Source organism: Anabrus simplex, chromosome 2 (genome assembly GCF_040414725.1).
Source record: "Anabrus simplex isolate iqAnaSimp1 chromosome 2, ASM4041472v1, whole genome shotgun sequence".
Classification (NCBI taxonomy): Eukaryota; Metazoa; Arthropoda; class Insecta; order Orthoptera; family Tettigoniidae; genus Anabrus; species Anabrus simplex.
Genome location: NC_090266.1, coordinates 317054345 through 317077126, shown reverse-complemented (window position 1 = coordinate 317077126; position 22782 = coordinate 317054345). Strand labels below are relative to the sequence as shown.

Genomic DNA, 22782 nt, shown 5'->3' with positions numbered 1-22782 from the left:
GTAACTGAGTGTGTCTGTTGCTGCTCCCCTTCCTCCCCTTCTAAAAACCATGACCACTGTTTTCTGTTTATTAATTTCTAAATTGTTTTCAATGGACTTTTTTTTTTTTGCTAGTTGCTTTACGTCGCACCGACACAGATAGGTCTTATGGCAACGATGGGACAGGAAAGGGCTAGGAGTGGGAAGGAAGCGGCCGTGGCCTTAATTAAGGTACAGCCCCGGCATTTGCCTGGTGTGAAAGTGGGAAACCACGGAAAACCATTTTCAGGGCTGCCGACAATGGGGTTCGAACCTACTATCTCCCGAATACTGGATACTGGCCGCACTTAAGCGACTGCAGCTATCGAGCTTGGTTGGGACCATTTTGACAGGTTGATGAATGCCTTCTGAAGTTCACCTCGGTGTGGCGACATAATTACCATACCATCCGCGTATAGGGAGTGTGCATGGCCGCTCTTAGCGCTTCTAGCGGAAGAAATCGGTAACATTTTGGTGATCTTGTCTTGAGTGGTCAGTCCAGGCTGTGTAACTGTGGGTGTGAAATTGTGGTGCTAGTAATAGTAGTGTATCAAAATGCCTAAATCAAATAGAAACTGTTGTGGATTGAACTGCCACAACACACAAAGAAACACGCATGGAAAAGGAATTACATTTCACACATTTCCTGGTCGTCCATAGGAATCGGATAGAAGCAGGAAGTGGATTTCGGCTGTTAAAAGGATAAAGTAAGTACAGCAGGCTACCTTATTTCATTTGTAACGTAAATCACACATTTCAAACATGCCAGGTATGCCAAGTCAAGAACAAGTTCATTTAAATACACTTTGAAATAGTACATTTTATTTCAATTATGCATTACAGCAGGTTCGTATGTTTATATTCATGTCCTTCCATGTGCACGTGTCTTGACTACGCATAATAACAATATTAATAACAACAACAACAACAACAACAACAACAACAACAACAACAACAACAACAACAATAATAATAATAATAATAATAATAATAATAATAATAATAATAGTTTTCCTGCATTTCAGTGCAGATGGAACTCCATCGGAATCCACCATATGCTCCGTCATTTGCAGTGAACATTTTATTGGAGGAACGCGAAGTAATATTGAAAATCATCCATAATGTATACCATCTGTGTTTCATGAGAGCTATAAGCAGAAACCAAAAAAAGAATGTGATGTATCCCGGTTTTAAGAGCGAGTAAACGAATGAAATGCTGAAATATACATATGTCTTCTAATCAGGAAACTCATGAATTTATTGTGAAAAATGAGTGTGAAAAACTACATAAGTCGGTGCAATTAGTATTTCAGATTGAAGCAATGACTTTCGAATTCACTTGTGTTTTAGTGGGAATGATGTAGGCACACAGTGCTACTCAAGCACAGTACCTTCAAGTATTTTGGAGGAGCTGGATAAAATGTGTGGTCCCAACACCCCCCTGGACATATGCAGAGGTTTTCAGGAATACCAGAGCATAAAAAATGAGGCACAGTTGAAGGATTTAACAAGTGTTTCATTTGAAACATTCAGTTTTTACTTTCTTTCTTTGTTTCTAAAGTGTCTATAAATATAAGTAATAACGATATTTGTTTACTCTTTTTAATGAAAATGAAATTGGACCTTTGCTTCCTTGCCAGCCATATTTGGTGTACATCGGACTACTGCTGCGTGAATATTTTTTACTGCTCTCGGAGTAGTCAAGAAACGGACTTCTAATTTTATTTTCTGGCCTAGCAAACTATCCGTAAAAAATACTTTGACTAGCGCTTTTAAAACATTTTATCCTGACGCACGAGTTATAATAGATTGCACAGAAGTGAAATCAGAAACGCCAGCAAGAATTGATGAGAGATGTTACATGTATTCTTCGTACAAGTCATGTTATGCATTTAAATTTTTATTAGCTGTGGCCCCAAATGGAACTATTGTTCTTGTTTCCCCTTGTTATGGTGCATATGTCCAGTGGGGTGTTGGGACCACAACTTTTATCCACCTTTTCCGAAATACTTGAAGGTACTGTGCTTGAGTAGCACTGTGTGCCTACATCATTCACACTAAATCTTTTGAGTGAAGGGGACGTTATATTAGCTGAAAACGGCTTCCCAGGTTTTAAAACACAGTAACCTCATTCTTTACTTGTTATGCCGCCTTTTCTTCACAATGGGAGATTTACAGAAGATGAAGTGTTACAAACTCAGAGTGTAGCAAGTGTGCGAATTCATGTTGACAGATGCATACAGAGGGTGAAAATTTGCAAAAACCTTGAAAAATATTCTTAAGGATCTGTTTCCGTATATCAGCGACATTGTTTACATGGGTTGTGTGCTAGCAAATTTCTTGCCACCAATAATAAAGAATGTAAAACTGTAACCCCTGCACATAATCCACTCGTATAAATCTATCTTATCAGAACTTCGCTTAGCAACATGACGTGTTATCTACTTATTCCAACTGGATGCTGCCTATCAATAGCTTGTTAAAAGCACAGTCAATTACACCGGAAATCTCACTCGTGAAATTTGAGTTTTCACAGTTTCACAGATATGAGGTAGTTACAATATTGTTATTCATTTTGCCCTGTGACAACAATATCAGGTTTAAATGTATTTTTATATGTACAGCATTACAACTTCTACAGCATTACTTCATATTTATCTTGACGACAAGATGCAACGATATTTTTTGCCGTAACTATGAAGCAAGTCTTCCAGTGGAACACACTCTCACCGTATTAATTCTCGGAACTCCGCCAGAGCGCTCTGTTATTAGTACCGTGCACGCTCCCTATAGGTAAATTCTAACTTGATCCTCAGTGACTGCTTCTGTTACATCACATGTTACTACACTGAAAAGAAGTAGACTCAAAGGATCCCCTTGAAGCACCCCAACAGTCTGAAAAATTGGCTTTGATTTTGCTAAATCGTCGCATATTCTCACATCGTTTTCTGATAATATATTTTTTTGTCAGTTTTGTAAAACAGTTTTCCCCGGTTCTCTCTTCCAGTTTCTGAAAGATCGAGCTCCTCCTTGTGGTGTCAAAGGCTTTGCAAATGTCGACAAACATTGCATTAACTTTCCTTCCTGTGGCCTATTTGCTTCTCGTATATCTTCAATTAAACAATTAATTGCCTGGGTTGTTTGCCTCTTCTAAATCCGAATTGTTCTTCTGGTATTTTGTCATCTACTGTATCCCTCAGTCGGTTTGTTAGCGTTTTTCTTAAAAGCTTCAGTAATGTTCAATCTAAAGCTTTGTTGTTTTTTTTTTGCTAGTGCTTTACGTCGCACCGACAAAGATAGGTCTTATGGTGACGATATGATAGGAAAGGCCTGGGAGTTGGAAGGAAGCGGCCGTGGTCTTAATTAAGGTACAGCCCCAGCATTTGCCAGGTATGAAAATGGGAAACCACGGAAGACCATCTTCAGGCCTGCCGGCAGACTATCCCCCGGATGCAAGCTCACAGCTGCACGCTCCTTTGCCCTTGTTCATCACTTTTAAAGTTGATTCCTGCCATTTGTCTCGTATTTTTTCTTGTATGAGGCATTGTTTCACGATCTCTGTGATAGGTTCCTTCAGTGATGCCCAGGTGCCTTTGATATGTTCGTAAAATACGTTATCTGGCCCTCCTGCTTTTCTGGCTTTAGTCTCACGGACGATTTCTTCTCTCATATGACACGGATTTGTACTCTCTGTTTAGGGTGCTGTCTTCTGTACATTGTACTCGCCCAAATTCTTTATTTGTTACTCCTTGAATAACCAACGATCTGCCTGCATGCACTTCTGGCTCTCTGTGTCGTGGTTGATCCTATATGTTAATGGTTAGTTTTGGGGAGCTAATATTCGCGTAGGATATTTCCTTCTTGTTGTTTGTCAGATATTTGGTTTGTTGTAGTTGTGCTTCAAGAATAAGTTTCTGGCTTTAGTCTCACGGACGATTTCTTCCAATTCGTCTGTTGTGAAGGATTCAGTTGGTATTGTATCCCAGTTGCCATCTTCATTCAAGTCTCGGGTTCCTTTTGCTCGTAACAGTTTAGTGAAATGATCTTCCCAGGTTTCTAGTGGAATTTGCCTCGTATATTTTGGCTGTCTCTGCTTCAGGATTGAGAAAGGTTCCTCTTCTGCTTTCTTTATTATATTTTCTTCTGAGACTTCCTGGAATGTTTTCTTTGCTTCCTTAATTATTGCTTTATAATGTTTAATTCTTTTAGAATATTATGCAAGTGTTTCCTATGTTTGGTATTCCTTGGCTTTATGAAGGGCATCTGATGTTTTTTTTTCTTTCTTGTTTGGTAACAGATGTGATTGAACCATGGTTTAGCCTTTCTTTCTTTCTTTCTTTCTTTCTTTGATACCTTCTGGTACTGATGTTTACTTGATTATGTCTTCTATGTATTGAAGGAATCTGTTTAAGTTATCACGGGGTATTTCGTTCAGAATTATTGGCAATGTTACAGAATAGGCCTCCAAATTATCCGTGTCAATTTTTCACGATGGTGGTTCCTTGAGATTGGTTTTAATTGACAGATCTAAGTTTACTGTTAGAACAATTTCTATTGGTAGATGGTTCCTTATTGCTATTTCTTTTAGTACCGATGGTTTCATTTCTTCTGGACCTATCTAATTTCTGAATATAAAGTCAATAGTGCTGCTTCCATTTGGGCCTATGTATGTCTTCTCATTTGCCTTGTTAAGTAGTGAGAACCCCTTCATCTCTAGGCACTTTACTACCATCTCTGCTTTTTTTTTGTTTGCAACATCTACCCCACAGTTTAGATCACCAGCAATCATAACATGATCTACCTTTTCTACTTTAGAGATTCCTGACATCAGTTCGTTTATAATGTCTTTCCATTCAGATTAAAAATAAATGCACATCACGGTTATGAATCTTGTTTTAATCATTAGCATATATCTGTCTGATATACTAAACTGAAAGGGGACATTCTGGCTGATAAGAGACATGCCAGTCCTCGCTTTGGTCTCCCAGAATCACCTCGAGTTGCTAACATCATATGGACTGCATATTTCTTATTTACGTGTGGTTCTTTCATTGCAAATGTTTCCGAAAGAACCACTATACCATATTCGGATAATTTATCATAAGGGAATGCACCAAGTACACTTGCTAACCCTTCTATGTTCCATATTAAGCATTTAATATCAGTCCCTACATTGTATGCCTTTTTGATTGCGGAGTTCTTTATTAGGATTTCATCATGTTCATTGCTCCTAGTTAAATCCATAGGGGCAAAACGTCACACCTTCTGGCCAGAAGTCTTCTTTGTCAACTTTTTCCCTGTCTGAATATGGAATGCCTATTCTAAAAGCTTTTGTCAATGTGGATCTAGAGTTTAAGTGTGTACATTCCCTGATGTCTGTTATTCCGTTTTCTTCCAAGTAGGCTGTTAGGTCTTTTTTCGATGCAGAAGTGTTCAGTTTTCCAATATAACATATGCGAGGCATTCTGCTGCATATAATCTTCCAGCTTCTTTTTTCGTTCCTGTGTCGTGTCTTCTTGCCTTTGATTGCTGACGCTCTGTGTCTGCCTCGTTTCTTCTCTCATATGACACGGATTTGTACTCTCTGTTTAGGGTGCTGTCTTCTGTACATTGTACTCGCCCAAATTCTTTATTTGTTACTCCTTGAATAACCAACGATCTGCCTGCATGCACTTCTGGCTCTCTGTGTCGTGGTTGATCCTATATGTTAATGGTTAGTTTTGGGGAGCTAATATTCGCGTAGGATATTTCCTTCTTGTTGTTTGTCAGATATTTGGTTTGTTGTAGTTGTGCTTCAAGAATAAGTTATATGTTTTTCATAAGCAACTCACCCATTTCTTCTAATTTTTCATTCAGTATTTCGCAAGATCACTTATTTTCTATTACAATCTGCTTCATCTCTTTATCCTCCGCTGGGGTCGTATTCACTCCATATTTCTTCAGTTGGTTTCTACATCTATTACACATCCAAAGGCGGTTGCCCAGTGAGAGGCCGACGCGTTGCCACCTGAGCCACGGAGGCTGTAAGTAATACTACTAGTTTAACATTCTAAATACAAAATCATCATATACAAATTTACACACAACTTAAGTATTTCCAGTGCTTAATACTACGGCCTACAATATTATACGTTGAGCTTACTACTAGCTTAACATTATAAGCGATAATAAAGTGAAGTTTAACCATATTTACACAACAACAGTACAACAAGAAATTCGATGGGGGAAAAAATATTACAAGAAATACTAATAATTTAACTTTCTAAATCCAGCGGCATTATATTCAAACTCACACACAACTTAAGTATTTCCAGTACTTAACACTATGGCTTACAATACTATAGGTTGAACTAACTACTAGCTTAACACTACAAGTGATACTAAAGTGAAGTTAAAAACATAACTACCGTACCCAACAACTACAACAAGTACAAAAAGCAATTCCATGAAGGGGGAAAAAAATAAATACAAGAAATACTATAACGTAGCCACAAAGACACACACAAGATGCTGTCAGTTGGTACAATTTATTCACATATATTCACAAATTAACACACACATAATCACAGTAAAACAACAAAACATTTCACTTCGAGAATATCACGAAAGCCACCATTATTAAAAACAATTACCAATTGCTGCACATGGATATTACAACTCTGAAACACAGTTGAAGACAGATGACTGCGTCAAGCATGTCACTTTACTGCGATTACCGCATGTCACGCGATTACAAGTATAACCTTGCTACATCATAACTCATCAACCAAAAACTTCCAAATAATAACTAACTTTTTCCGTCAAGCTCGTCTCCTTATATATATGTGCCTGGTCAGGCTTCTAGAAATTTTCATTATAAAATATATCTTCTCGAAAACTCGAGAGTGCACAATACATAGATTATAATGTATATAATATTCTCAATCGTTCTCATACCTATTACCATTCTGGAAGTTACAGTGTGTTTCACAATTATGGATTACAATTTATATATACAGGTAAGAAAACATTATGATATTAATTTACAGGTGTTTACATTAATGGAACTGATATAAATGTCTATGTACAACACATGTTTCACGACATAACCTCACACACAATACAATCGTTCAACTACGTAAATAATAATACTACTGATACTAAATGGATGTAACACTTCACAGCTATACATACAATAAGAATAATTGTAAAACAATAGTTTGAGCTCGATACTTGTATTAGTTACCCATGGATGAGAGAATATTGTTTTCAAGTTATACCTGTTATCGCTCTTGCGACAATATCCCCCCTATAACTTGAAACAATTTCCCCACTTTGTCACACTCGCTTGGTCCATACCATTTAACTACACACAGACCACCTCAGTCACAAGCCCTCCTGTTGGCACTGTCGAAGTCCACAGTTCGCAGCCTGGCGGTTCCACCAGGGACCATCACCTTCCCATGGTGGGTCCGCTGGGTCCGGTCAACAGTGTCTTCGTTCCTGGTGATGGTGATCCACAGGTCCTTGCATGGCATTCGAAGCTCAGCTGGCTTTCCCCTCATTCGTACCTTGGTGTTCTGTCAGGTGACACCCTCGTTTGGTGGTTGTCAGTTCGGACCCCATTGGTTTTTCGTCTCCTAGAGGGGGTCCCACTGGCTGTGTCAATGCCATCGCTGCCCCCATTTCCTGGGACATCGTCTGAGCCTCCCCATAGTTCTACTCCACGTTGAACATCCTTCCTGAACAGTTGACGGTGCCGTAGAGCTTACTGCGGCTATCGAGCGCTTTGCTTTTGGTTCCATGCTGGTACGGCTCATTCACCGTCGCTTCGTCTGGTTGTTTGGTCTCGGCGTCAAACACCCGCGGCGTTCCATAGGCGCGCTAAGCCCCCTCCTGCAGCCGGACTTGGCAGTCGGCTCCCAGCTGGTGGACAATGCCGCGCTGGCCGAATTCTCCCACAACTTCTTCACAGGTCGAACATGGCTGCAGGCTGCGTCATGCTCCCATATCCTGCTCACAAAGTCCAGTGATCGGGTATTTGGTTCCCTCTTCTCACGTCGATCCGGTCTTGAACTGGGCCCCTATTTTCTCCTCGAGTTTTCCCAACTGGGACCCGATATTCTTCCCGAGTTTTCCCAACTGGGCCCTGATGTCCTCCTTGAGTTTTCCAAACTGGGCCTGAATGATGGAAGTTAGCTCTTTAAGCATCACCACGGTCCTCTGGTCGTTCATTTTCGAGTCCAATAGATTCAATAGTCCTGTCATGGTCGCCAGTTAACGTATCCACATAGATGCACACAAGATGCTGTCAGATGGTACAATTAATTTTATGCAGATTGAAGAATGAACATAAACTCAAATTTTAATACACGTTTTTAAAATATATATACTATGTTTTAATGTGTTATAATTTTTCAAGTGTTTTATACTGTGGCCTATATGTTTTAATGTGTTTAATGTACTCATATCCATGTACACTCAATAGGTTTTAGTTTATTGTAACCATCACCACCACCTTTAATCACAGATATTTTAACATAACAATACTGCAATATATTTTACTTCCATTCTTCATTAGACATCCGGAAGATCTAACGTAACATCTTTGTAATTTTGTCTAATGACTATAAATGTTATGTACTAGCTGATGATGGCCATAAAAGGCCGAAACCAGTACTAGTGTAATAATCCATTCACAATAAATAAGTATTGATCGGTGGAACACTTTTCTTGTCTATACATTGAATCCAATCAATACGGAAAATGAAGCTTATAAATAATAGGTAAACCTCAACTCCGCTCATTTAAAAGAAGTGCCTTAAGGAACGCTATCTCTCTAACAAAACGTGAAACACCTATAGCATGAAGTTGGGACATTGACCTGAAGATGTCACCAGTGAATTATTGAGTAATGTGTTATTCTGAAGTTGCCTAAACTGACTGGATTTATTTGTATTGTTTTGGTTTACGTCAAGAAGTTTAGACTTTTCTACATAGATGTCATTACAAAAAGACTGAGGTAATGCACTCTGGTGCAAGGTAAAAGAATTAATGAATTAAGGAAGTTTTGCGTTATTATGTTTTCTCAACTAAATTAACTTTCATTTACTTTGTTATTTCAAGGTTTGCAACACTTCTTTCTAATTCCGCTAGTTTTTGAATCTGGCCAATCAGGAATTTTCTGTAATTGTTTTGCGACCAATCACACATTTCTTGCACCTTTTGAATTTGCCAATAAAAATGAGAGGGTGTGTCCGGATTTAGTCCATAAACTTCTCGAACTGTCCCCTCTCGTATATAAGCTGCAGCCTTTCAGGCTAACTTGTCTTTGGATCACTGAATCTCTGAGAGTGTCTGTGTGTTAAGACAGTAGGTGGGGTGCCTCATTCTTCGCCACGCAGTTCATCAGCCCAGGTAATGGCCACCAGTCATATCTCCCTGTAGCTACCTCCGCAGACTTAACACGACGGGAAGGTTCTAATTTCTAACCATGTAACCTCTTGTTTTCTAAAATGTAAACTTTCTTTCGGCTAATGTAAAATTTCATAAAAATCTTAAACTGTAAATCGGGGATAGAGAGTGTGTGTTACTCTCTTGAGTTCCCCTTCAACTTTGTTCAAGGTGACAACGATTTTGTAACTGTTTCTCTTTTCTGTAAAGTGTAATTAACCTTCATTCTAGTCACCTCAGTAGCTTGGGATCAGCCTCTGCATCATCAGGCCGAGCACCCAATTAGGGTTCTATATTTAATTTTCTAGGAGCACAAGTGGATGCCTCCATTCATTTTGTGTTTGGGCCAGAAATTTAACCTGTTCTTCTTTCCACGAAGGCCCAGTAGTTTGGGTAAGATACCCCTGTGTAAAAATTGTAAAAGTGTAAGTTGGGCCTAGAGAGGCCAGAAATTTGTAAGATTTTTCGTGTAATATCGCCTTGAGTAGGCTGTAAGAAATTGGGAGCACAGTCTCCTTGGTTAATGTTGGAGAGCATGTAAGCTCTTTTCTAAGTTTGCTGTAACATTGAGGGGTGCCTTTGGAAGGCTGTAAAATTTGTATAGGTTGGAGCAAAGTGCTCTTGAATTGGGAGATTTCTCTCCTCGTCTACACGCAATATTTGCGATGTTGTAAAACTTCTAAATTTGGAGCTGGAGCTCAGCACTTGTAATTTCCAAACCGCTCTTTGTACCTGTAACCTTGTTATTTCACTAAGCGAAAAGTTGTTAAGTTTGTGATCTGAAAAGAAATATATCCTTTATTTTAAAGTTTTGATTTAATTTTTGATATCGTAGATAGACCCATTCAGGCCCACACCTTTCACCTCTCTCTGAACCATGGAAACTCCGTAACAATAACAACAACAACAACAACAATAATAATAATAATAATAATAATAATAATAATAATAATAATAATAATAATAATAATAATAATAATAATAATAATGGAGGCATTCAAGAATTTAGGTTTTATTGCCAAGTCAATTGATGACGAGCATTGTTGATGTGGAAATACTATTCAGTCATCATATTATCTATGCTAATTGTTTTACGTCGCACCAACACAGACATGTTTTATGGCAACAATTGGATAGGAAGGTACAGCCGCAGCATTTGCCTGGTTTGAAATTGGGAAACCAAAGGAAACCATCTTCATGGATGCCGATAGTAGGGTTCAAATCCACGATCTTCCAAATGGAAGCTAAGTTAAAAGCTACATAACCCAAATCATGCGGCCAACTTGCTCGGTTGTCATAATAATGAACAAGCTCCTGATCACTCAAAGAATGAGGAGGAAAGGTTATCTTAAAAGAGGGGGTGAAGTTTAGGCCTGGAATGCTTTAATATCAATGAGCTGAAGAATTCAAAATGTGATGGCCGATAACGTCCAATGTCCGTAAAACTTATCAACAATATCTTTACACTAATTGACTATTTCTGTTAGTTGAAGTGTGCCTCCTCTCTTCTGCTGACACTCTTCTCTGCCAGATGAAATTACTGCTGTAATTATACAAAACTACCCAGTCAATGAAGGGTACGATAGCAATGAATACGAAATATGAAATTAATAAACACCAACATTCTAATACCTATTACCAGAAAAAATAAACTAATTATATCTAAGTTCGTTAGTAATTTTGATAATTATCCATCAAAAATTAAATTCTCATGATCAGTACACACAACAACAAAATTTTACGTAATACTTTATTTCTACAGAATTTGTTACTGTATTTTTATTTTTCCTCCAAAACATTCACCAAGATATGCAACCAGATTTCCAACTCTCCATATACCATTCCTGACTCCAACAGGTCAGTCAAAAAGAATGCTGCAGACAAAGAGAAAGTGTTACCTTAATCCTTCTTGGTAATTAGGTCCTGCACGTCGTACAAAAATGGAAATGTCATGTTCAACCAGCTTAGGTTGAAATTCTTGGAGAGCAGTCACAATACCCTTGAATGTAGCTGCAACATTTGTGAAATTGGCAATTCCACCACCAATTATCAATACCTAATAAAACAAAACCAGATTTAATTATGAATAATCTCAAGTAGAATATAAACAGTATTATTTGTTAAATGAGACACTTCCATTATATTACTTACCTTGCCTTTGGGATTTTTTTCTTGCGTCATAAGACCCAAGATTGTTTTGGCATACTCGTATGTTTGCTGTTCAGATGGTGCACCACTATATTCCCCATAATTTGCAAGCTCAGGAGCTCCACCCAAATCACATATAGTATCACTGTAGATGACTGAAGCACCACCACCAGCGACCATGGTCCAGATGCGGCCTGATTTATTGAGGATTGTTAACTGAAATAGAAATTATGTACTTCAAGCATATAGAAGCAATGGCTAAGTTTTTAATATTTAAGACAAATATTACATAAGTAATATCAGTCATCTCAGACTAGGTCACTTATATGTGTTACAATTACTTATACTTGAAAATGTATAAGAGATGAGACATAAACATCATGTGTAACACAGAAAATCAATCAATCGATCAATCAATCAATCAATCAATCAATCAATCAATCAATCAATCAATCAATCACACTGATTTGCATTTAGGGCTGCCATCCAGGTAGCAGATTACCTATGAGTTATTCATCAAGTATTTAAATTAAATGAAATGTCGTATGGCTTTTAGTGCCGGGATATCCCAGGATGGGTTCGGCTCGCCAGGTGCAGGTCTTTCTATTTGACACCCGTAGGTGACCTGCGCGCCGTGATGAGGGGGTGAAATGACGATGAAGACAACACATACGCCCAGCCCCCGTGCCATTGGAATTAACCAATTAAGGTTAAAATCCCCGACCCGGCCAGGAATCGAACCCGGGACCCTCTGAACCGAAGGCCAGTACGCTGACCGTTCAGCCAACGAGTCGGACTTTATTTAAATGATTTCAAAGAAGTAGATCTGCCTTAGTAAATTATTCTGCTCCTGAATTTCTCTTACTATAAATGAATATTTGCCCCAATTTGACCTCTTGAATTCCAAATTTATCTTCTTTTAAGAACTCCATTTAAGCTTTATCATCTACTAATGTCATTCAACATCATTTCCCTGCTGAAAGGGAAAGGATGAGGGGGAAATGGAGTCTCATTTTTTTTTTTTTACAATTGGCTTTACGTCGCACCGACACAGATAGGTCTTACGGCGACGATAAAATGGAGTCCAACCACAACTTTCTTTTCTCATTTGTCTTCCTATCTGCCTGTAAGCAGCAGATTCCTCAAAAAGGAGTACATAAACAGTTCACATTAATGCTATATGGCATGCTAGCACTAAATAGTAATTTGAATAACTCGCAAATTCTGTACAAATTATCCTCTGAATAACTTTCTACTAAATGAATAATAGCTCAGCCAGTCTGCTTCAAATTTTGTTTGCAGAATACAATAAGATGAAATAATATAAATATCAGAACTCAATTCTCTGTTCTTTACAGCATTAATGTCATTGAGACAAATTTTTGAAATTTAGAGGAGACATGTGTACATATTATATAAAACAGATCTCAAGATTTGATTAAGGCTGATACTTTACTTAAATATTGTAACTTATTAGTCACTAATATATGTGTACGTATTTACCACTGTCTCCAAACTGAACAAATCCCTGTGCAAATATCATTAAAAAACTTTAATAAACTTAATCTTCAAACTACAAACTAATCGCTCTTTTGTAGAGAATTTTTGCTTAAAACTAGTTATGTTCAAACAATTTTCTACGGGAAGAAATACATTATGCACTCTTGTGGCATAACAGCCCTGATGGGCTGTATCAGGAGGTGACGCATGATCAGAGTGACAAATTCTCTCAGTCATTCCTGGCTTTCTAGACCAGGGCTGGTGTCTAACCGTCAGACAGCTCCTCAACTGTTCCCGTGCAGGCTGAGTGAACCTTGAATTAATCCTCATATCCAGGTAAAATATCTGACCTGACTGGGAATCAAACCTGGTGCCTCCAGGTGAGAGGCAAGTTTACCACCCCTAGACTGTGGGGCTGCCTATGAACTCTTAGAACAAACAGAACTGTTTATATAATGGTCATAAACTGCAAAGGATGGAAAAGGTTCTTAGGGTTTCTATCACGATTTGAACCCTGATAATATGGCAAACAGAGTTATAAACACCAATATTCTAACACCTATTCCCAGAAAAAGAAAAAAAAACCTAATTTAATCTAAGTTCATTAGTAATTTTGATAATTATCCATCAAAAATAAAATTCTCATGATCAGTACACACAACAACAAAATTTTACGTTATACTTTACTTCTACAAAATTTGTCACTGTATTTTTATTTTTCCTCCAAAGCATTCACCAAGATATGCAACCAGATTTCCTCACCAGTTATACGTAGGCCTGTCTGCGATTTATACATTAAAATTGTAATACTTCATTCCAGTGGTGCTTCATAAACAACACTGGCTGCAATAAATTATTATTGAAATATGCGTATGCACTTCGCCTGCCACCTGGTCTCATACTATCCACATGGACCTGACTCAGCCTAGGAATGTTTCCAAGAACACAAGTCTGAAAGAAGATTAGCTCATCCTTGTCAAAAAGAAAACAAGTATCTATTTGACTCAGATAGGTCTTACAGCAATGATGGGGGAGGACAAGCTAGGAATGGAAAGAAAGTGACCGTGACATTAAGGTACAGCCCCAGTTTCTGCCTGGTGTGAAAATGGACAACGATGCAAAATCATCTTCAGAGATGCCAACAGCAGGAAATCCACAGCCTGTTTTAAGTCATTTGACAGGGTCAGGAATGGAATGAATGAAGCCCCCACCTAGCGGCGAGGATAGGAATTGTCCCGGCTGCTATCTTTCAAATGGAAGCTAACAACTATACAGCCCAAACCATGCAGCAAACTTGCTTGGTAATCTCCATGTTAATTAACAATGATTTCATATCATATCGTACATATATGCATACTCCTAACATTGAAAATTTGAGATAATGCTTGTGTCATGATTGATACTGTCGAGTTAACAGTCAGGAGACAAACTGAACAAATACTTGCTTCTGGTGGACAATTTGTGAGTGTATTTTAATGAGTTTAGAGCCTCTGTGGCTCAGGCGGCAGCGCACCGGCCTCTCACCGCTGGGTTCCGTGGTTCAAATCCCGGTCACTCCATGTGAGTTTCGCGCTGGACAAATCTGAGGTGGGACAGGTTTTTCTCCGGGTACTCCAGTTTTCCCTGTCATATTTCATTCCGGCAACACTCTCTAATATCATTTCATTTCATCTATCATTCATTAATAATTGCCCCAGAGGAGTGCGAAAGGCTTCATCAGCCGGGACAATTCCTATCCTCGCCGCTAGGTGGGGGCTTCATTCATTCCATTCCTGACCCTGTCAAATGACTGGAAACAGGCTGTGGATTTCTTTTTCATCTTAACGAGTTTAAGAAACACTGTTCTAAAGCATTAAAATCAAGCAGGTATTAGCCTTGTCCATGGAGTGGGTTACTGTGGTCACGTCCTAGTTCGAGAACCATGGGCAATGGCTGAGTGGCCTAGTAAGTGGTCCTGAGTCCAGCCCCACAGTGTAGGGGGCAACGCGTCCACCTGTCACCCGGCGGCCCCAGGTTCGATTCCCAGACGAGTCAGGTGTTTTTTATTGTAAATGATTAATATCCCTGGCTTGGGGACCGAGTGTTTGTGTCGTACTTAGCGTTCCTTTCCTCACATTCAACACTCTACACTTCCGCAATTCCAATTAAATGCAGCTCCGAACAAATAGCATTTTTTTTTTAAAGTGGTCCTGAGAGTCAGGATACCAGTTGCTATGGAATGGGAGTGGGCATCTCGGACATATTCTGAGTCATGGCCCTCCTTGTGCTCAGACGGCTAGGACTATACAATCCACCTGTGGTCCCTAACCTGTTAGAGGAGAGATCCTCACTTGGACTATGTGTAAGTAGGGTAGCATCCTGCTTCATGAATTTACCGAGCTCAGAACATTTTAAGCAAGCCTCGGACCTATGGGAGTAACGGAGTCCCACTCTCATTTGACAGACGAGGGAATCCTTGGAAACAACTTTGCGAACAAAATGGAATTTGATGGGGAGCTATCAATATTAATGGCAGAGTCAGCAAAGAGGATGCATCTGGATGTACTAGGAGTAAGTGATATTCAGGTAAGAGGAGATAACGAGGAAGAGATAGGAGATTATAAAGTGTACTTTTGCCTTTGCTGGCAAGATGTAGTGTTTACAGTGCACTATGTCTTCTGATATGGGCTAGAATAAATCTGTTACTTTCATTGACCTGTCTCAGTCTTATCCTTGGCTTTGACAATATGAAAGTAGCTGAGGTATGAGTGATACTAGTAATGCCATTCCTTATGCAGCCAGTCCCTACTATGAATGGTGTGAAAATGTCGCTCATAGTGTCGGTTGGTGCACGCATTTCAGTGGGCTTGGCAGACTGATATGCAATGGCAACTTCTGGCTCAGTGAGGAAAGCAACAGGAAACTACTTCACTGCTCATTTCCCTACTACGCCTCTTCAGTGATACCTAGGCCATCTATGACAGCTAATGGTGGACCTGTTGAGGATCCAACCAGCCTTCGGGCTGAATACCCAACATACAACAAAGTGTACTTGACGGGTGTTAAAAAGGGAAGGGCAGAGTATGGAGTAGGACTGTTTATTAGGAATACTACTGCACGCAACATAGTTTCTGTTAGGCACATAAATGAGCAAATGATGAGGGTAGATTCGGCAGTTGGAGGAATTAGGACGAGAATTGTCTCAGTGTAATCACCATGTAAGGGTGTAGATGAGGATGAAGTTGACAAGTTTTATGAAGTATTGAGCGACTTCGTGGTCAGGGTCAACAGCAAGGACAGGATAGTGCTAATCGGCGATTTCAATGCAAACTTGGAAATGCAACTGAAGGATATGAAAGGGTGATTGGTAAATTTGGGGAAGATATGGAAGCTAACGGGAATGGGAAGCGTTTGCTGGATTTCTCTGCTAGTATGGGTTTAGCAGTTACAAATACATTCTTCAAGCATAAGGCTATTCGCTGCTACACATGGGAGGCTAGGGGTACCAGATCCATCATAGACTATATCTTAACCGACTTCAAATTCAGGAAGTCTGTTAGGAATGTACGGGTTTTTTCGGGGATCTTTCGATAATACAGACCACTATCTGATCTTTAGTGAACTAGGTATCTCTAGGCCTAGGATAGAGAGAGTGAAATCTGTCTGCAAACAAATAAGGGTAGAACATCTCCAGGATGAGGAAATTAGAAGTACATGGATATGATTAGTGAGAAGTTTCGAACAGTGAACAGTAAGGAGGTTCAGGATATAGAAAGAGAATGGGTGGCATACAGGGATGCTGTAGTAGAAACAGCAAGGGAATGCCTAGGAACGACTGTGTAAAAGATGGGAAAAAGCGAACATCTTGGTGGAATGATGAAGCAAGAGCAGCTTGTAAATGTAAGAAAGAAAAAAAAAAAAAGAAAAAAAAAAGGCTTATCAGAAATGGCTCCAAACAGGGACCGATGCAGACAGGGAATTGTACATAAATGAAAGGAACAAAGTTATTGAATCCAAAAAGAAGTCGTGAGAAGATTTTGGTAATAACCTGGAAAGGCTAGGTCAAGCAGCAGAGAAACCTTTCTCAACAGTAATAAAGAATCTTAGGAAGGGAGGAAAAAAGGAAATGAACAGTGTTTTGGGTAATTCAGGTGAACTCATAATAGATCCCAGGGAATCACTGGAGAGGTGGAGGGAATATTTTGAAATTCTTCTCAACGTAAAAGAAAATCTTCCTGGTGGTGTCGCGAACAACCGAGCTCATGGAGAGGAAGAAAATTATGTTGGTGAAATTAGGCTTGAGGAAGTGGAAAGGATGGTAAATAAACTCCATTTTCATAAAGCAGCAGGAATAGATGGAATTAGACTAGAAATGGTGAAGTATAGTGGGATGGCAGGGATGAAATGGCTTCATAGAGTAATAAGATTACCATGGAGTGTTAGTAAGGTACCTTCAGACTGGACAAAAGCAGTAATTGCACCTATCTATAACCAAGGGAACAGGAATGATTGTAACAACTATCAAGGTATCTCACTGATCAGTATACCAGGCAAAGTATCACTGGCACCTTGGAAAGGAGGGTGCGATCAATGGTTGAGAGGAAGTTGGATGAAAACCAGTGAGGTTTCAGACCACAGAGGGGCTGTCAGGATCAAATGTTCAGTGTGTGCCAGGCAATTGGAAAATGTAACGAGGGGAATAGACGGTTGTGTTTATGTTTTGTAGATCTAGAGAAAGCATATGACAGGGTACCGAGGAGAAAGATGTTCGCCATACTGGGGAACTATGGAATAAAGGTGAGACTATTAAAGTCAATCAAAGGCATTTATGTTGACAATTGGGCTGCAGTGAGAATTGATGGTGAAATGAGTTCTTGGTTCAGGGTACTTACAAGGGTTAGACAAGACTGTAATCTTTCACCTCTGCTGTTCGTAGTTTATTTGGATCATCTGCTGAGACGGATTCTGTTAGGTGGAAATGTAGTAAGCAGTCTGGCCTATACTGATGACTTAGCCTTAATGGTAGATTTTGCTGAAAGCCTGCAGTCTAATATCTTGGAACTTGAAAATAGGTGCAATGAGTATGGTAGGAAAATTAGCCTCTCGAAGACTAAATTGATGTCAGTAGGTAAGAAATTCAACAGAACTGAATGTCAGATTGGTGATACAAAGCTAGAACAGGTAGATAATTTTAAGTATTTAGGTTGTGTGTTGTCCCAGGATGGTAGTATAGTAAGTGAGATTGAATCAAGGTGTAGTAAAGCTAATTCAGTGAACTCGCAGTTGCGATCAACAGTGTTCTGTGAGAAGGAAGTCAGCTCCCAGGCGAAATTATCTTGACATTGATCTGTTTTCAGACCAACCTTGCTTTACAGGAGCGAAAGCTGGGTGTACTCAGGATATGTTATTCATAAGTTAGAAGTAACAGACATGAAAGTAGCGAGAATGATTGCTGGTACAAACAGGGTACTCAGAACAAGGAGATAAAGGCTAAGTTAGGAATGAACTCGATGGATGAAGCTGTACGTATAAGCCAGCTTCGGTGGTGGGGTCATGTGAGACGAATGGAGGAGGATAGGTTACTTAGGAGTATAATGGACTCTGTTATGGTGGATAAGAGGAGTAGAGGGAAACCAAGACGACGACGGTTAGACTCAGTTTGTAATGATTTAAAAGATAAAGGGTATAGAAGTAAACAATGCCACAGCACTAGTTGCAAATAGAGGATTGTGGCAGTGTTTAGTAAATTCCCAGAGGCTTGCAGACTGAACACTGAAAGGCATAACAACCTATAATGATAATGCATGTATGTATGTATTAGAACCCACAATTCTGACCATGAGAAAGGCCTTCAAAGAAAATTTAAAACATTATATCTCTGTACCTGTAGGAGATATTTGCACGATTCATTTTTCTTTGTGCTTGTTTAAGCATCTAGTTTTGAAAAACGCTGTTTGTATTATGTCAACTATCACTTGAGATTTTGGGATTGTTTATATATTATACCATGTTTTAGCAAATGGAAAAAAGGTCTGACAGATAACTAAGCAAGTGAAATATTGTTATATTTGCCCTATTTTGCTAATATAAAGTGTACATTGCAATTACAAAACAACAACAATAATGAATACGATATAAAATTTATAATTTTTCAATAATAATAGTAATAATTACAACAATGAAAATGGGAGCTCTTATGAAATTTTAATTGCTAAATTTTGTCAAAAGTTACTGAAATGTAAAAATATTATTCCATTTACCACAAAAGACTTCTAAGAAAGAGAAAATCACTCTTCTAAACAGAAAACTTTACTAATATGTAGACAATCTTACGTATCCACGCAAATTTGAAATACGCGGGAACATGCACTAGGACGTAATGCAAACTCCAATCATAATGAAATGTAAGAAGTTGTTTTGAATTCATATGTCAATAATATGTTCATTTGTGCATAAACTTGTGACATATCATAAAATATCGAAAGTATCACTTTCGTCAAGCACGTTTGCCGCGAGAAGCCATGTCTTAGAGCGCACTGAGTGACAACATCTACGGATGCATGTTGATCGAAAATATCGTAAATTCTCCGACTTAGACATATAATACTGCCATCTGCTTAAATACTCTCGTAACTAATACATGAAGAAACATGATGTAACCACCAGAATGCGTGCATAGCTCATTCTCGATTTTTAGTGAATTGTCAAATCTTACTACGGGCTATGCCCGCAGCGCAGCCTGAACGTAATTTCGGCTGCTGCGAGCTATGCTCGCAATTAGACCGGAAAGAGTTAAGGTACAGCCCCAACATTTGCCTGGTATGAAAATGGGAAACCATGGAAAACCATCTTAAGAACTGCCAACAGTGGGGTTCAAACCCACTATCTCCCGAATGTAAGCTCACTGCTCTACAACCCTAACCGCACGGTCAACTTGCTTGATCATCATCAATACGTTATATTTATTGTGAAGTAGCTTTCCCAATTCAAGGCAAATTTGAACTTATCACAGCAATACGAACATAATAAGTGGTTTTTTTCTCCTTGGAACCTCAATTGCTAACATACGGCAGAATGTTGCTAATGAGGGTCATCAAGCTGGAATTAAAACACTGAAAGATGCAACAGGTTAGTTTGAATAATTTTATTCACGAACCTTAGTGATATATATATGTATTTGTCCAAATTAGAACACTTCCATGAAATGTCGTACGAGACCCACTGAATACCATCATCTAAATATTATTGCACATGTTTTGAGTTGCTTATAAATTAATTTTCCCCATTAAATTAGTAGAAGGTTGCATATTGCTTGTTTTCTTGTGTAATTTCATATTTTGTGTAGGATGAGATGGTGCAAACTTGAAATGATAGATTTTGATGGTTTCACTTGGATTGTTTCGTTTTTATTGGCATCCTCAATTTAATACAATGTAGTAGTCGTAATCTTCTTCAAGATACCATGAGGTTTTGTGTATACAGATAATTAATCACTGACTTTGAGATTCTTACATGATTCATACAGGAATAATAATAGGAAGAGAGTAAAGTATGCCATAAAGTGTTATGAACAAAGAAAGCAAACCTTGATAATGATGAATTTCAGAGTATAAATATTAATGATACTCCATTACAAGTGAATTTGAGACATTAACGGTATACTGTACTTAGTTTCATTAACAAAATATACCGTATTTCCTCGAATAATTAACGCCATTGCATAATTTACGCATCCCAATATTTCTGGATCCAAAGTGGAGAAAAAGAAATGTTCCCGTATTTGATGCACCCACTTTTTCGAGCACCCATCACACAGTTCCAGATGTGTTTCGAAATAAAGATGTCAACTACTCGAGTAGCAGCCTTCCTATCGCGAAACCAGGCATTCCAAATACTGGGCAACGTGCTGTTATCTGCCGGTAGGAAATACCACTGCACTAGTTCAGTGAGTGAATCAGTGCAGAAGTGGCTAGTGACACTCTATTCCAGTCTGGAACAAACATATTTTACGAGTGTTGTTTCGGATGCGGTACATATGTTTTCTGTGATCTCAAAACTGTTTATTAATCTACAATGAGCAAGTATTCGAGTAATACGGCATCGAATGAACACCCAGTGATCAGCTAGTGGCATGTTTCCGCAAGTAGAGAAGGATCTACTTAAATATGCGATTTCGTTACGCAACGAAGGATGTGCCGTTTCTCACAAAATGCTGTATTTTAAAGGAAGAGAAATAGCTGCTGCACATGGAATCAGTGCCTCAGATTTTAAGGTTAGCCGAGGCTGGGTGATTAATTTTATGAACAGAAATGGGCTCTTTCTTCGATGAAGAACAACAGTATGCCAAAGTATACCGAATGATTTCAACCAAAAAGTAATTGATTTTCACCGCTTTGTGATTGAGAAGCGTAAAGTTAAGGAATACTTGCTCTCCCAAATAGGAAACGCAGATCAAACGCCAATAAGTTTCCACATGCCACAAAGTCGAACAATCGATACAAAAGGAACATCGAGTGTTATTGCACGCACTACGAATCATGAAGAACAACGACGCGCTGTAATGCTCGCTGGAACAGCTGCTGGCAGAAAGCTTGCACCTTATGTTGTTCTAAAGCGAAAAACCATGCCAAAAGTAAAATTTCTGCGAGGGATCCACGTTCGTATCCAGGAAGAAGGGTGGATGGACACGTCACTCGTACAAGATTGGATACGAACGGTTTGGGGAAATCGAGCAGGGTCCCTCCTTCGATGCCCGGCCCTTCTCGTAATGGATAGTTTTCGTGGTCACCAGATGGAAGACACTAAGAAGTTACTGGAAAACATGAAAACCAATTCCTGGTGGACTGACGTTGGTACTTCAACCTTGGGACGTTTCAATAAACAAACCATTCAAGGACAATGTGCGAAAACTTTATCAGTGCTGGATGACGGAAACTGTGCATGAACTTACCCCAAGAGGCCAGATTCGGAAACCACTTTGGAACTACTTTGTAAGTGTATATTGCGCGCTTGGGACATGATTTCTTCGAAGGTGATTGAAAAGTGCTTCAAGAAAACAGGACTCTCGAATTCGTTAGATGGGAGTGAAGATGATTTCTTATGGAGAGATGTAAGCAGTGATAACAGTAGCAGCATTTCTTCCTCCAGTGCTGGCAGCGAACTCAAAGACGGTACCCTATATAAGGTAAGACTTCCCTATTTTTTGCCAGTATGTCATTATTATGTACTTACATGAATTGAACTTTTATTAGTTCATATTTATTTCACATCAGGTCATATCGTCAGCGTGTAACGGGAAGAGAACATTCCAGTGTTGGTACTTGAAACCTGTGTCTCCAACTTACCTTATGTACCATATCTGACTTTCAGAAAGAAACGCACACCGTAATTTTACGCCAAATGACGATAACCGCAAATGAGTTAGACCAAATGTGTGTGTATATTTGATGTATTCTTTTAAATGTAAATAAATTGTAAATAAATTTTAAGGATATTCGAGCGCCCAAACTCAAGCTTCATACATAATTTTGTACTCAAACTTGGATGTGAGAATATAGGCCATTTGCCTGTATCAACTGCTACATAGAATTGTCGCCTGATCGAGAGACAACAGTTGAACTGGTACAGCTTTGAGATCCTCTTAACATGTCCAAACCATCCGAGTTTATCCCTCTCCATTCTGTCGTAAATCTTTTCCACTCTGAT

At 39.0% G+C, this 22782-nt stretch overlaps 1 protein-coding gene across 4 annotated transcripts in view; it reads right to left on the bottom strand.

Annotated features, from left to right (window-relative positions):
• Positions 1 to 22782, bottom strand: part of ATPCL (ATP-citrate synthase) — a 498463-nt gene that overhangs the window by 203866 nt on the left and 271815 nt on the right. For all 4 annotated transcript variants that reach the window (XM_067140650.2, XM_067140651.2, XM_067140652.2 and 1 more), the window contains exons 6-7: positions 11602 to 11814; positions 11349 to 11506 (exon numbers count right to left, since the gene is read on the bottom strand). In XM_067140650.2, coding sequence (XP_066996751.2) covers positions 11349 to 11506; positions 11602 to 11814 — 371 coding nt within the window. The remainder of the gene's footprint in view (positions 1 to 11348; positions 11507 to 11601; positions 11815 to 22782) is intronic.